The 13,698-nt window shown below is 46.4% G+C and overlaps 1 protein-coding gene across 1 annotated transcript in view; it reads left to right on the top strand.

Annotated features, from left to right (window-relative positions):
* The window catches only part of ITGA6 (integrin subunit alpha 6), a 67,628-nt gene that overhangs the window by 25,360 nt on the left and 28,570 nt on the right, over nt 1-13,698 (top strand). The window contains exons 2-7 of the mRNA XM_044418283.1: nt 513-640; nt 2,643-2,722; nt 4,083-4,344; nt 7,617-7,748; nt 7,863-8,032; nt 9,292-9,413. Coding sequence (XP_044274218.1) covers nt 513-640; nt 2,643-2,722; nt 4,083-4,344; nt 7,617-7,748; nt 7,863-8,032; nt 9,292-9,413 — 894 coding nt within the window. The remainder of the gene's footprint in view (nt 1-512; nt 641-2,642; nt 2,723-4,082; nt 4,345-7,616; nt 7,749-7,862; nt 8,033-9,291; nt 9,414-13,698) is intronic.

Below are 13,698 nucleotides of genomic sequence, written 5' to 3'. Positions count from 1 at the left end.
GAGAGAGAGAGAGAGAGAGAAAGGAAGAGCGAGCAGTAGTGAAGAATAATGCCAGGAGTGATGAACCTCAGTTGTGGGGCCAAATCTGGTCCTCCTAGAGTCCCAATCCCCATATGATCATGTCCCCTTTCCCTTCCCCTGGCCCCATTCGTTCCCCCCAGTTGCCAGTTAGTTTCCCAGCTTGTATTGAATCTTTTCCTTATCATAAAATGCTATGGCCTTGTAGTTACTGGAGGATTAGTAACTCTCCTAAGGTTTAGTTACTGCAGTAAGTGCTTTAAGCTAAAACATCCTTGTATTTTTAACTCAGCCCCATTAGCATTTCTCCCCCTCCAACCACTAGTATGCCTCCCCCAAAAGTTGCTCTGCAAAGGAACTCTTGGGTTGAAAGAGGTTCCAAAAGAAGAGGTTCTGCCCTAGAAAGTAGCAAATGCTGAAGCTTGCATTTTATTTTCTTCCCCTCATTTTTAAAAATTCAATTCCTCAAATGCACTCTGTTGTTTATTTCATAGGTTGCTGGTTGGTGCACCTCGTCAAAAAGCTTTCCCATCCCAGCGAGCCAACAGAACGGGAGGGCTGTACAGCTGTGACATTGCCTCTCCAGCTAAGTCGTGCGAACGTATACAATTTGATGAAGAAGGTGAGCTCAGCAATATCTAGATTTTGTTCTGTTTAGGCCAGAGTGTCATTATTTCTTATTTAAACCACTGGAGGAGTCTTAGTTATCAGTTGACTTAATTGATGCATTGGGAGCCCTTGACGACATGTGCACAGCCCTCAAGATCTTCTGATAGGGAATTACTTTATACTGGGTCAGGCCATTGGTCCCTCTAGCTGAGAATTATTGAGAATGATTAGCAGTGGCTTTGCAAGTTTCCAGCAGGAGTTTTTACTGGACCAGCTAGAGCTGCTGGGGATCAACCCTAGGGCCTTCCACATGCAGAGAGGTGCTCTGCCCCTGAGTTATACCTCCTGTGCTTTTCTGAGCTCCCATGAGGGAGATATTCAGAATTATGCATGGTGTGAAGAAAGTGAAGAGGGAGATGCATTTCTCTTTCTCTCATTATTCTAGAACCGGGGGTGGTCCCCCAAAGCTGATTGGTGGAGATTCAGGACAGATAAAAGGAAGCACTTTTTCACAAAGCAAACGATGGAATTCGCTCCTGCAAGATGCAGTGGTGGCCACCAGTGTGACTGGCTTTAAAGGGGGCTTAGACACATTTCATGGAGGATAAGTCTATCAATGGCTTCTCCAGTCTGGGAGGCAGCACGCCTCTGTGTACCTGTTGTTGGATACCACAACTGGAGGGCTCTAGTGCATCTGTCCTGCCTTGGGTTTCTTGTTGGCCTCTGTTGAAACAGGACGCTGGAATGCTAGGTGAACTCTTGGTCGGATCCAGTCTGGTTCATCCTATGTTCTTAATCTTTGTGTGTGGGTGGTAGAGGAGGGCTGCCTGTGCGTCGTGGCCTTCCAGTAGCCATGTCCAGATAATTCAAGCAGTTTGTAGAGGAGTCACGGTGTCATTATATGTCTAAGCAGTTCATAATCAGCACAAAATTAAGACCACTGAATATATATATAGCAATCTCAGATGCCAATAGTCAAAGCAGCAGGTCTTTGACACAAGAGGGAGATGTCCTTGGCGGATTCCTAAGTTTTGCAGAAATACCGAACTTCAAGGAAAAAACCATGAGAGAAAACAGCCCCCAACAACAGCCCAGTGAGGACCGAACATGCTCAGTGGGCTTAGGTTGCTGACTGTTGGAGGAAGGGGAACAGAAAAAGAGGACTGGGAAGGGAAGGGAGGGAAGGGAGTTGTGAGAATCCTGAATGGGGAGCATTCCGCACTGCCACCCTGATACTGCTGTAGTCCTGTTTGTATAAATTCACCAGGACCTGTGGGCACATTTGGAAATCTGAGAAGCTGCTGCAGCCACCATCACAAAATGGCTTCCACTGAGGCAGGGGTTGGTCATACAATTGCTGCCATGGGGGCCGGGCCAGTCGGAAGTGAGCTCCAGAGGTGGTGGGGAGAGAAATAATGGTAGGGAAGGGGAGACAGCGAATCAAAGAGGTCGGGGCTAGAAAGCCAGAGAGAGAAAACCAGCCTCACATTTCTCAAGGTTTTTTGTAAAACACTTTTTAAGGGCAAAAAGAGGGGAGAGCTGTGCAGGCACGACGGTGGCTTCCAGCGGCTTCCTGGCATCTCTGGGAGCCGCACCGGGGACCTTTGGAATCGGCTATTTCCATTGTGCAGTAAAGGATAAGATTGAGAGGAGGATTAAGTGAGCCACCTTGAGTTCTTGGAAGAAAAAAGGCAGGGCATAAATATAATTAATAAGTAAGGGCAGTGTGAGGCCCTCCAGATATTTTGTCCTACAACTCTCATAACCTGCTCACCATTTGCTACGCTGGCTAATGCTGATGGAAGTTATGGCCACAACATCTGGGATGCCACAAGTTGGCCAACACTGACAGTCAGTTGAGACTTCGCCTTGTATTGATATTCTAGACAAACAGTGCCATCTACAGATGTTTCCAGGTAACAAATGAAGTGAGTCAATGGATTCCTAGTTAAAATAATATGTTGGCAAATAAATAAAGGAGCAGTATATGGAAACAGCTTGTGTTGATTTTTCAGTTGATCTGAAAACAGAAAGCAAGGAAGATCAATGGATGGGTGTAACTGTCCAAAGTCAAGGCCCTGGTGGGAAAGTCGTGGTAAGTTTTCCAGGAATCACCAGCTTCTAAACATTTTGTTAGACTTAATTAATGATATTTCCCCCAATGTTTATGCTGATATTTTACTGAAAAACACAAAGAGAGATGTAGCACCTGCTATAGGAGCTGAGAAATATGGGATTGTTTCTATTTTTGATGTTTGGACTGTGGGTGTTGTTGCTGGTGTCATCAACTGGAAAAACATCTGCAATATTTAGGGGTTCTACCAGTGCAATAGTAACCATAAACCACATTAAATCAGTGGGGCTTGTTTTTAAGTAGGTGGGTATAAGGTTCCAGCTGAAGTTTCTCTTAATGTCTTGGCACACTTTCAGGTTGCAGTCCTAGGCATGCATACCTGAGAGTAAGAGCCATTAAAAATGGTGGGATTAACTTCCAATTAAATCAGCACAGATGTGTGCAGCCAGTTACATTAGTTTTGCCCTGAGGGATGGGTCTGTCCACTTGCAGCATGCTTTCTTTAGGATCCATCAGATCTTTCAGGAGTTCATCCTGCCATACAGTCTGGGTGAGCAAAAGCCCATGGCCAAAGGTAGCACCAAGAAGGCACAGTTCCTTCTATCTGCTAATAAGAGAAATGCTTTCTCCTGCAAAATACTGCCTATGCACTTATTTTGGGTAGTAGGTAATCATTCTAGCTTGTACATCAAGATCTGAGCTCAGGTGTGACTATCCAATGAGGGCTTCTAGGCCAGGAGTGGGCAAGTTATGGTCTTCCAATGTTTTGGCCTACAGCTCCCATCTTCCCTCACATTTGGCTGTGCTGGTTGATGGCCACTGTAGGCCAAAACAACTGGAGGACTGCAGTGTTGCATTACCCAAAATCTGTGCCAGGCATGGGGCCTCCTCAGGAGCTGCAATGACGTCTTGAAATGCTTTTCCCCAGTTCTCAACCCTTTCTTCTTTTAGATATTTGTCCAAAGCAGGGCTATTTCAGAAGTCTCTCTGTTGAGCAATTCTCTTATATATGAGGCTTTTTTAGCACTGATATCTCCATGATTCATATTTTAGTTGATATTTGGGCTGGGGAGGGGGTTGGGGTAATTTTATATTGGGGTAATTTTATATTTGTTTTATATATTGCACCATGTGCACTGATTACCACATGAAGAATATGGGATATACGCTGCTACTGCTAAAATAAATAAAACATTATAGCCTTCCAAGGAAGTCTCTTTTTCCATGTCCCCAAAGACTATCTTACAGAGTTTGATGGGGCCTATTCTTGAGTAAGTAAGCAGAACTGTACAAGTGCACCATTTTCCATTTCCTTTGCAGGGTAATGGATCGTGTTTTGCTTATCTGTGGGCATTTTTGTTTTTGTTTCTTTACTTTACAGACCTGTGCACATCGCTATGAGAAAAGGCAGTTCACAAACACAGAAATGGAAACCCGAGATATCTTTGGAAATTGCTATGTCCTGAGCCAGGATCTTACTATCAACAAGAATGATAATATGGATGGTGCAGACTGGGGGTTTTGCCAGGGCCGGTTGAGAGGCCATGAGAAGTTTGGTTCATGTCAGCAAGGTGTCGCCGCCACTTTTACCAAGGATTACCATTATATTGTATTTGGGGCACCAGGGACCTATAACTGGAAAGGTATGCCTTTTTTTGCGCTCCTCCGATCTGCTTCCAGATGAAGACGAGTATCCAGTCCTGCCCTTGCACTGGCAGAAACTACCAGACCCACGGGAAGATACTGCTTTTCGCAGCAACTGGAAACTAGCTGAAACGAGTGTTTCTGGAATGAAACTAGTCAGGAGAACTCTGGAAGGGAGATCCATTAAATCTGTCCCATTCAAGAAAAACTTCTTTCAATTAGTTTCCAGGATCGGTGTCAGAAACACCAGCTTCCCATTGGGCTGGTGGCCATTCCCACCCCCAACACAACCGAGCGGGCGTGGGCAGATTATGAACACTGGATAATGGCCTAGGGGTTCCATTTCTTACGAAAGAAACAGCAACCGGCTCTGCGCTTTGCAAACTCTTCTGCTGTACAAATGCTGCCCTTTTCACTCTTCTCCAAAACGCTTAAAGAGCCTGCAAACACAGGGCATATCTGCTTTCCATGCTCTGGAATCAGCCCTTCCACTAAATTGTGAGAATAAAAATGGCCCCGCTGGTTCTCACCATGGTCCATCTGCTTCTGTACTTAATCCAGCAATAGCCAGACTGAAGTTCCAAAGAACCAGACCATGGCTTGTTTCCAGGGTATAGAAATCCCAGTCATGCAGGACATGGAAAGTGTAGGAAACAGGACTGGAAAGAAGGGATCTGATCCTTGTGGGGCGTTCTCCCTGTAGTGTGTGTGGTGCCCCTGCTGATCTCCAGTTCCTACTTCCCTAGTCTGGATACAGATTGCTAGGACGGGGGTAGGGAACCCTTGGATTGGGAAATGAATCCATCCTGCTAGGGTTTTCCATAAGGCCACGCCCCTTTTCCACCACCCATTGATCATTTGGTAGTTTCCCAGTTTTTGTCCAGTTTTTTCCACTCATTCAAGAAGGTTGAAATGTCACCCCTGGTAGCAAGAGCTGTAAGCTAAAATATGCTGGTATCTTTTGTATTTTGGCCCTGCCTCCCTTTCCCTGCCTATCGCTGGAAGGTTGTCCCCAAGAACCTCTCTGAAGGAGGGTTCTCCACCCTCTTGGGTGTCCAGGGAAGGGACTTATGGAACTGAAAGCATGTGTGTTTTTCACTGGAGTCCCTAAAGACACAAACAAACATCTATATATACATTTTCTTAGAAGAAGAAACTGGAAAGAGTCCATCAAATGCTGTTCAAATGCTGTGGAAGGCGAGGCAGGAAGAAATCATCAACTTTTGTAGAAATAGCCTAGGTGATCATTAAATACCTGTAGCCAGGTAACAATGCATTAACCCCTTTGGAAAAAGAAAACATACTTGAAATCCAGACAGATTGCGAATTAAAGAGCCGTGGGATTTGCCTCTGCTTATTTCTGATGAAAAGCTGTGAAATCTTCTGTCCTGCTATTCTTTTCTTTTTCGAGAAAGCATTGTTTTTCTTACCGCTCTCTGCTCTGCCAACAGCTGTGGAATTCTTTTCTCCTGGGACCTTTCATCCCTGCGATAAACCCTTCTGCTGCACACCTGCGCCCGACACATGATCCATGCAGCATCCCTGAGCCTTGGCCCAAGGGGGCCTTGTGGGGAAAGCTGCCCTTCCCCACAGGGGACTTTTTGCAGGGAAATCTGACGTCCTGATATGGTATTTCAAATTGAGCCATCACGTGGCTTTAATTTCAAGCACTTATTGTCACGGCACTTGGTTTTTTCAGAGTGCTCTTTTATATACTCAGAAAATCATCTGCATTTTTGAGGGTATATTGTTAATACACCTGTTGAAATAGAAGGGCTTTCTTTCCAAAGTGGGTGGGAGTGAATTGTTGCAGGTAGGAGAGAGTTAGTTCTTCATCCAGCCAAAGCAGGTATTTTGATACGAACATTTCAAATGTGATGGTGCTAGTGCTTGAAAGAATATGGCATTAAATTTACAAATAGGTGTATACACTGAAGAGCAACAGCAGTGCTCTGGCTGGTGTGAAGTGCCATCTCGTATTCACATGGGGGGGGGGGGGAATTGCCCCCCACCAAGCCCTTCCGCCCCCCCCCAGCGGGCTGGTGGGCCCCCTTCCATGTTGGCGGGGGGGGGGGGGGGGCTGACCCTTGAAAGAGACCTGAGGGAGGGCTGCACAATGGGTTACAGGTGGAAGGAGGGGACAGAAAGCCTTTCTGCTGATTTTCTTCAAATTACCTTATCTTGGGATGGAAGGCAAGAGTTCCTTCTTCCCCTCTTCAAGTCTGAGTAAATAGTAGAAAGGGGAAGGCTTTGTAACTTCCTGTATAGACGGCTTCTCCTTGAAATGGGAGGAGGCCGCTTTTCCTGGACCCTGTGTCCTTTGAATGTTTGTTTCCCCCACAAAAGAAGAATTTGGGATCCACAAAAAGCTGACGGTTGGAACATGTACTTTAGGCTAGGAGTGTGTCAGGCTGCAGCCTCACACTCCTTTTCGAAGCCTTCTGCCTGGCCATCTCAAGGCACCTGTGCTGTCCCCACTTTGCGTTCTTCCCTACAGCTCTTGTTTCTCTGGCCCAGTTTGCAGAACACAAGGATAGCTAATAAGCCATGTGGCTTGCTAACCATCCCCACACATGCCAGATCATTTCCCTAATTACCCTCATGAAACACGGTTTGTTGTGTCATCTGAATGCAGCAGGGGAGGGTGATTAGAGGGGTTAAGAAACCTCCCAGAGCCCTGTAACCATCTGTGGGTTTTAGGGGGTTTCGTACCATCCTATCAGATGCCAGGAGAAGATGCACTCAGTGATGGCAATTAAGGGAATGAGCTGGCACTCGGGGGTGGGGGATTGACATACTGCTGTGGCTTACTCACCTTTCCGGTGCCTTGCCAAGCCCGTCACAGCCTCCTTACCGACTCCTACCATGCTGCTCCTCTTCCTTCCTGGCTTGCTGCCCTGCCAAGATAATCCAGATTCTGCAGATTCTGCAGATCTCAAATATACGAAGAAGAAAAAATTGGGAAATGTGTCTACATGGCATGCTGTGCTACCAAGGCGATACACGGTTGTTTCCACACCTGGCCCTGATCCCATGCATCTGAGAACCTTCCTTGGCATTGCTAAACTTTCATAACTCCAGAACTGGACACATGGTACAGCGTGTTACATTATGGTTCTTCCCTCCATTCTCCACGAAATCAGACCATTGTTGCTTTTTCTTTCTTTTTTTCTTATTAAGGTTCATGGATTACGTTACTGTCCCTCCCCTGCCTTTGTCATTCATCCCACTTTTTGTTTTGTTTTTTGTTTTTGCCATCTCATCCTTCTAGGAATGGTTCGTGCAGAGCAAAAGAATTTCACCCTAATGGAAAGGGGAATCTTTGAGGATGGGCCTTATGAAGTGGGTGGTGAGAGAACCCAAGATGAGAGCCTAGTTCCTGTTCCAGCCAACAGTTACTTAGGTAGGCTTAAGCTCTTCTGAGATCTCCAGAAAATTGCGGCACACGTATGGAGCAATGACCTAACGCTGCTGGAACGTGGTTCACTTTCAGACACCCCCTACTCCCACTTTGCAGTTCAGTCAGGGCGCTCTTCCTACTCCATTTTTGTGGCCTCTTTGAAGTGTAAAAACAGTACTCTGGCTGAGAAAGCCCTAAGAGCTGCTAAGCTGAGAGGACACGTGGGTGCGCGGAGAAGGACACGCTCACGTGTGTGCCATGGCTGCAATCACTGCTCTGCCCGCATGGTAAGTACGGGATGAGAGGCAAGGGCCTGCTGTCACGTGACCTCAAGCATGGCGCAGGGAAAACTCCGGAATCCTTTCCCACTGAAACGGCGCTTTGATGGCTGAGAGTGGTTTTCCCAGCGGAAGCATCAAGCTAGCACTCCCAAATGCTCAGCTAACTGCCAAGGCTGCCCCGCTTTTGCTTTGCAAAAGTTTTAATGCAAGGGATAATCAAAAGATGATCATGGCCCAGTTTGGTAGGGCCTGTGGGATGCACAGTGGGATGCATGCAGACATTTTTATGTTGAAGCGGGGGAGGAACTTCAGGCTTGGGGTCCCACACTGGGGCTGGCGGAGGTCCAGCCCCCCATCGTTGAAGGCTGGGAATGCTGATGCCATCCCCACCCTCCTCATCCCCTTCACCCCCACGCTCTTGCCTGGCAACAGGGCATGCCTGGCTGCACAAGGCATGGGGCCAAACGGCAGGGACTGAAGCACCTTCATGTCAAGCTCCAGTTCACCAGTTTCCCACTCCGACTCTTGGAGAGTCCGGCTGCTCTTTTTCTCACCGCGTCATTGGGTGATTGTCACAGCCCCAGTCTTGCGGCCGTGGTGTGAGGGTGTGAGATTTTGAGAATGCATCACGGCAAATGATCATGATGATATTTTGTTGCTGCACCTTGAGCCTCCAGAGCTGATGGTAAACCTGATGAAAGCTTGAAAGTGTTTAAAAAAAAATCCTTCCCAGTAATTTAGATTAGATTGCCTGATGGATTATGTAGAAAAATGGCCTGGGATTTGGTTGGAGGTGACAAATCAGTCGATGCTGCAGGGAAGGAATTGCAAGGGGGGATTTATATAGTCAGCAGCTGCATGAGTTTGCTTCCTTTCTCTGAGAAGAATCTTGGGATTCCACTCTATCAAGGAAAGAGCTTCCAAACAAGCTGTGGAAAAGCATCCCTCCCACTTGCGGCTGTCACGTGGCTGCCTTTCCTAGCTTCTTTCAGGGTTAATGATCTGGGTGGTTAAGTGTCCAGGTAGGGACACTGAGGCATAAATTGGTGCCATCATTGTAGCAGCTTCACACACACACTTAAAGCAGATCAGCGGATGTGTGAGGGGAGCGCACATGCTGCGGATTGTCCCAAGCGCGGCTTTGCATGTTTGCTTGACAAGACAACAGAAGGGTGAGTTATGGCTTCCAGGCATTACAAAAGAGTTTCCGACTTGCTGAAATAAATATGGCAGTGACAACTTGTTGACTTTTGCTGATAATGAAGCTGTATCATAAATCTCCTGCATGTACATCCCTGAATCTATCATCAGCAGACTTTTCATTTGGTCGCTGTTGCTTGATTAATGAAGCGCAGTGTCACAATGACCTGGTTCACATGACACGACGGTGAGCCTGAGAGGTTGTCGTGTTGTGGTGGGTGCCAGCGGGTATCATTTTTTCATTGTGTCCATGTGTGTCTGCCTTACCATGGGTGGCAGGGAATATTTGAAAGTTAGACAACCCTTAAATAATCTAACTTAACAATCCTGGGCAAGATCTGCTCCACGTAGCATCCAGTGCAGTAATTTAATCCATGGGAGGTTGTTAAGTTGTGTGAACCAGGTCAATATGTCTTTTGTACAGCACTAGTCGGTGTTTATATTGGTAAATGCTTCTGCTGTACCTCAGGTCACCTCCAAGACTCCGTGCTGCTCTTGTCTCTGCTTAACTTGTCCTTCTTTCCTCTCTGCATCTTCTTTCTCTGCTCACATGTACAGGTCTTCTTTTTTTGACAAGTGTGTCTAATGCTAACCCTGATCAGTTTGTGTACAAAACACTGCCTCCTAGTGTCAAAACCACCGATCTGATGATGAATAGCTATCTAGGTTTGTGACCTCTGAAACAATGGTTGGTCACTTCTTTTATTACAGAGGTGGGGAACCTCAGACCCGAGCGTTGAATTTGGCCCTCCAGGGATCCTGAGAAGGCCACAGCCCTGACTCCTTGCTCCACCCTGTTTTCTCCAACCACCAATCATTTGGTGGCCTCCCAGATATTGTTCCTCCCCTGCCCCCTCCTGTAGTGTGCAAGGTTGAAGTGCCTTTCTTAAGGCTTTCTTACTGGCAATAAGAGCTTTAAGCTACAATATGTTGGGGGCGAGGGCGTATTTTTGGCCCCAGCCCTTTTCTGTTCAGCCCCTTCTAGAAAGCAGCTTCAATGAGCATCTCCAAAATTGAGTTTGGCCTTTCAGCTGAGAGGTTCCCCACCCCTGGCGTCTCTCCTACTAGACTTTGACATCATTGCTCGATTCCCATTTCCAGTTAAGGCGTGTCACAGAAGTTCAGATGAGATGAGAGGATTTAGGAAAGAAGAGAGTGGCTTTTGAGACTTGAGTTTTTGGGGTGCACTCTTGGTTAGGGGCCTGTGGAATTTGGTGTTGGTGAGACCAGAAAAGCCAGTGCACCTGTGCCCTGTGATGCTTTTTCTCCCGCTGGCCTACCAACAAATATATTGATAGAAGGGAGATGACAGAGTAAGTGCAGTTGCCCCAAAGGGAGAGGAACTTCTCTGGGAAGCTGGGAAGGCTTGAAAATCGCAGTCTGTCAATGCTCCCACCTTACCTGAACTTCTGGTCCCACAGTGGTCTTTCTTTCTTTCTTTTTTGGACAGCTGGAATGGCAGTGGTGAAGTGATTGTACACTCATGGGCTTTCTTTCTAGTTTATCATGACTATTCTCTCAGAAGCAGAAACTATTATGTAATATTTTAATATTTTGTGGATGGATGGATGGATGGATGGATGGATATGAATCTATAGCACCAGTTCACCTCAATGACACCCACATGGATTTTAGAATTGCATTGAACCCAAATTAAATGGAAGGGGAACTTAGGTGTTATGTATTATGCAGGTCTGTCTCTGAAAAATTGATCCCTACATGGAGTTCTCTCCGATAATATGATGTATTGTTTTACCCAGTGATAGTGCCATTGTGTTGTATGCATCCAGTGCCTTCTCCATTCCTTTGTCACCAGTGGTGACATGGAGATGGGTGATTGATGCCATAGAATCATAGAATAGAACTGGAAAGGGCTACAAGGTCGTTGAGTCCAAGCCCCTGCTCAGTGCAGGACTCCGAGTTAAAACATCCTGGACAGATAAACGTCCAACAGCCTCTTGAATGTCTCCAGCCTCCCATGGTAATTGGTGCCCTTGCCATTCTGCTCTAACAGTGAGGAAGTTTTCCCAGATGTCCATCCAGAGCCTGGCTTCCTGTAGCTTGAGCCATTATTCCGTGCCCTGCACTCTGGGATAATTGAGAAGAGATGCTGGCCTTCCTCTGTGACAGCCTTTCATGTCTTTGAGAAGTGCCATCATTTCTTCCCTCAGTCTTCTCTTCTGCAGGCTAAACATGCGCAGTTCTTCAGTCTCTCCTCATACGACCTTGTTTCCAGTCCCCTGATCATCTTTGTTGTCCTCCACCGAAACTTTTCCAGTTTGTTTGCATCCTTCTTACCTGTGGAGCCCAGAACTGGACACATTACTCAAGATGGGACCTAACTAGTGCCAAACAGAAGGGAACCAGTGATCTGGGAGCCCTCCTTCTGTTAATGCAGTTCCAAATACCATTTGCTCTTTCGTTGAGCATTTGCTCAACATCACATTTGTTGTCTCACATTCAGCTTGTGTTCTACAACGATCATAAGATCCTTCTGTCGATGATACTACTAAAGGATACAGGTGATACCATATATCGGGGTGGCTAGACAGAGGCTTGGGAGCCACATGCAGCTCCACTTTTAACTCTCAAGCATCTGACATTTACCATATCTGGCTCTTCCATTAAGCAAGTCTAGCCGCCCTGCCATATATGAAAGGGACAAAGGGGAGAGCATTCAGTGCATTGTCGGAAGCATCCCTGTGCTGTGCTCTCAACTTCCTGGTGTGTATCCGCAGGACCCCAAGCCCCGACCAGCAATTCATTCTGATGGTAAAGGCTGTTTAGCAATGATTGCCCCATTAGGTCAGAACACAGAAAAGTTTAAACTGAGAATTCTAGGAAGGACAGGATTAAACAAACGGGTTTAAGCACAGGCAGGTTTGCAGTATCCTTGTTCAAGGGCCCAAGATAATCACTTGTGCATAGCATGGAGTTCTGTCCAGAATGCTAATTACCTTGCTAATTAAGGATTTCCCTTTTTTTAAATGGACAGTGTGAGCTACTGCCTTTGATGCATTCTTTATGGACTTTCTGGTGTAAATGCTGATGAGTTCACCACTGCTTCTTTTGTTAGTTTCAGTCCTTAGCGTGTTGAGCCTGTGCAAGGCCAGTGGAACGGAATGTGAGGTCCAGGTTCAGCACGTGGGGTTCACCCAAAGTCATGAAACACCATGTGATCTGCATGGCAAAGCATGCCATTGTTGTGGGATGTGGGCAGCATGCTTCATTTTTCATGAGGTTCGAACATTCATTTAACATCATGGGTGCACTATGTTAAAGTGGTACCAATCAAGGCATTATAAAATGCATATTTAAAAAAAGAGAAATAATGATGTCTGATGTAGGCAGAAAGTCTCAAGTCCTCAGTCAGTGACTCTGATCATTTTATTTTTATATTTATTTATTTATTTATTTATTAAAACATTTTTATGCCGCCCCATTCGCCGAAGCCTCGGGGCGGCTCACAACATTAAGTTAAAATACAAACATTAAGTTATAACATTAAGTTAAAATGTTTGTAAAATGCAAGCATTAAGTTAAAATATAAAAAATAACAATATAAAATAAGTCGCCCTGGCCAGATAAAATCCAATAATATTAACAGTTAAAATGACGCTTAAATAAAAAGGTCTTCGCCTGGCGCCGAAAAACAAATAACGACGGCACCAGGCGGACCTCTCTGGGGAGCGCATTCCATAGATTACGCGCCACCGCAGAGAAAGCCTTCCTCCGAGTACCCACCCTCCTGATTTCTTTCACGGAGGGTTCCCGGAGAAGGGCCTCTCCCGCTGATCTCAAGGGGCAGGCGGGCGTATATGGATGTAAGCGCTCCTTCAGGTAACCAGGACCCAAGCCGTTTAGGGCTTTATAGGTCATCACCAACACCTTGAATTGGGCCCGGACTTCAATGGGGAGCCAGTGAAGCTGACGGAGGACTGGAGTCATGTGAACATAACGCCCAGTCCCCGTCAGCAGCCTGGCAGTGATATTTTGAACCAGTTGAAGTACCCGGACCGTCTTCAAGGGTAGCCCCACGTAGAGCGCGTTGCAGAAGTCAAATATATATATAGATAGATAGATAGATAGATAGATAGATAGATAGATATAGATAGATAGATAGATAGATTTATATCCTGCCTTTTTCCTCAAAGGGCTCAAGGCAGCTTACATCTCCTCCTCCATCTTATCCCCACAACAACAACCCTGTGAGGTAGGTTGGGCTGAGAGTCTGTGACTGGCCCAAAGCCACCCAGTTGGCTCCATGGCCGAGCGGGGACTCGAACCCGGATCGTCTGAGTCCCAGGCCCATGCTCTTAACCACTACACCACACTGGCTCTCAGTGTGAAGTTGTCATTGTGTACATCAGAGGTGGGAAGACCCATGAGCATCCACAGTGAGCTGTGACATCTCTCACATCTCCACACTTTCCCTGGCTCTTTTCTAGTGTGTGCGCGCGCGCGCACGCATG

This window comes from Varanus komodoensis, unplaced genomic scaffold (assembly GCF_004798865.1).
Source record: "Varanus komodoensis strain SLA01 unplaced genomic scaffold, ASM479886v1 scaffold9, whole genome shotgun sequence".
Classification (NCBI taxonomy): Eukaryota; Metazoa; Chordata; class Lepidosauria; order Squamata; family Varanidae; genus Varanus; species Varanus komodoensis.
This window is presented reverse-complemented; position numbering and strand designations above follow the sequence as displayed.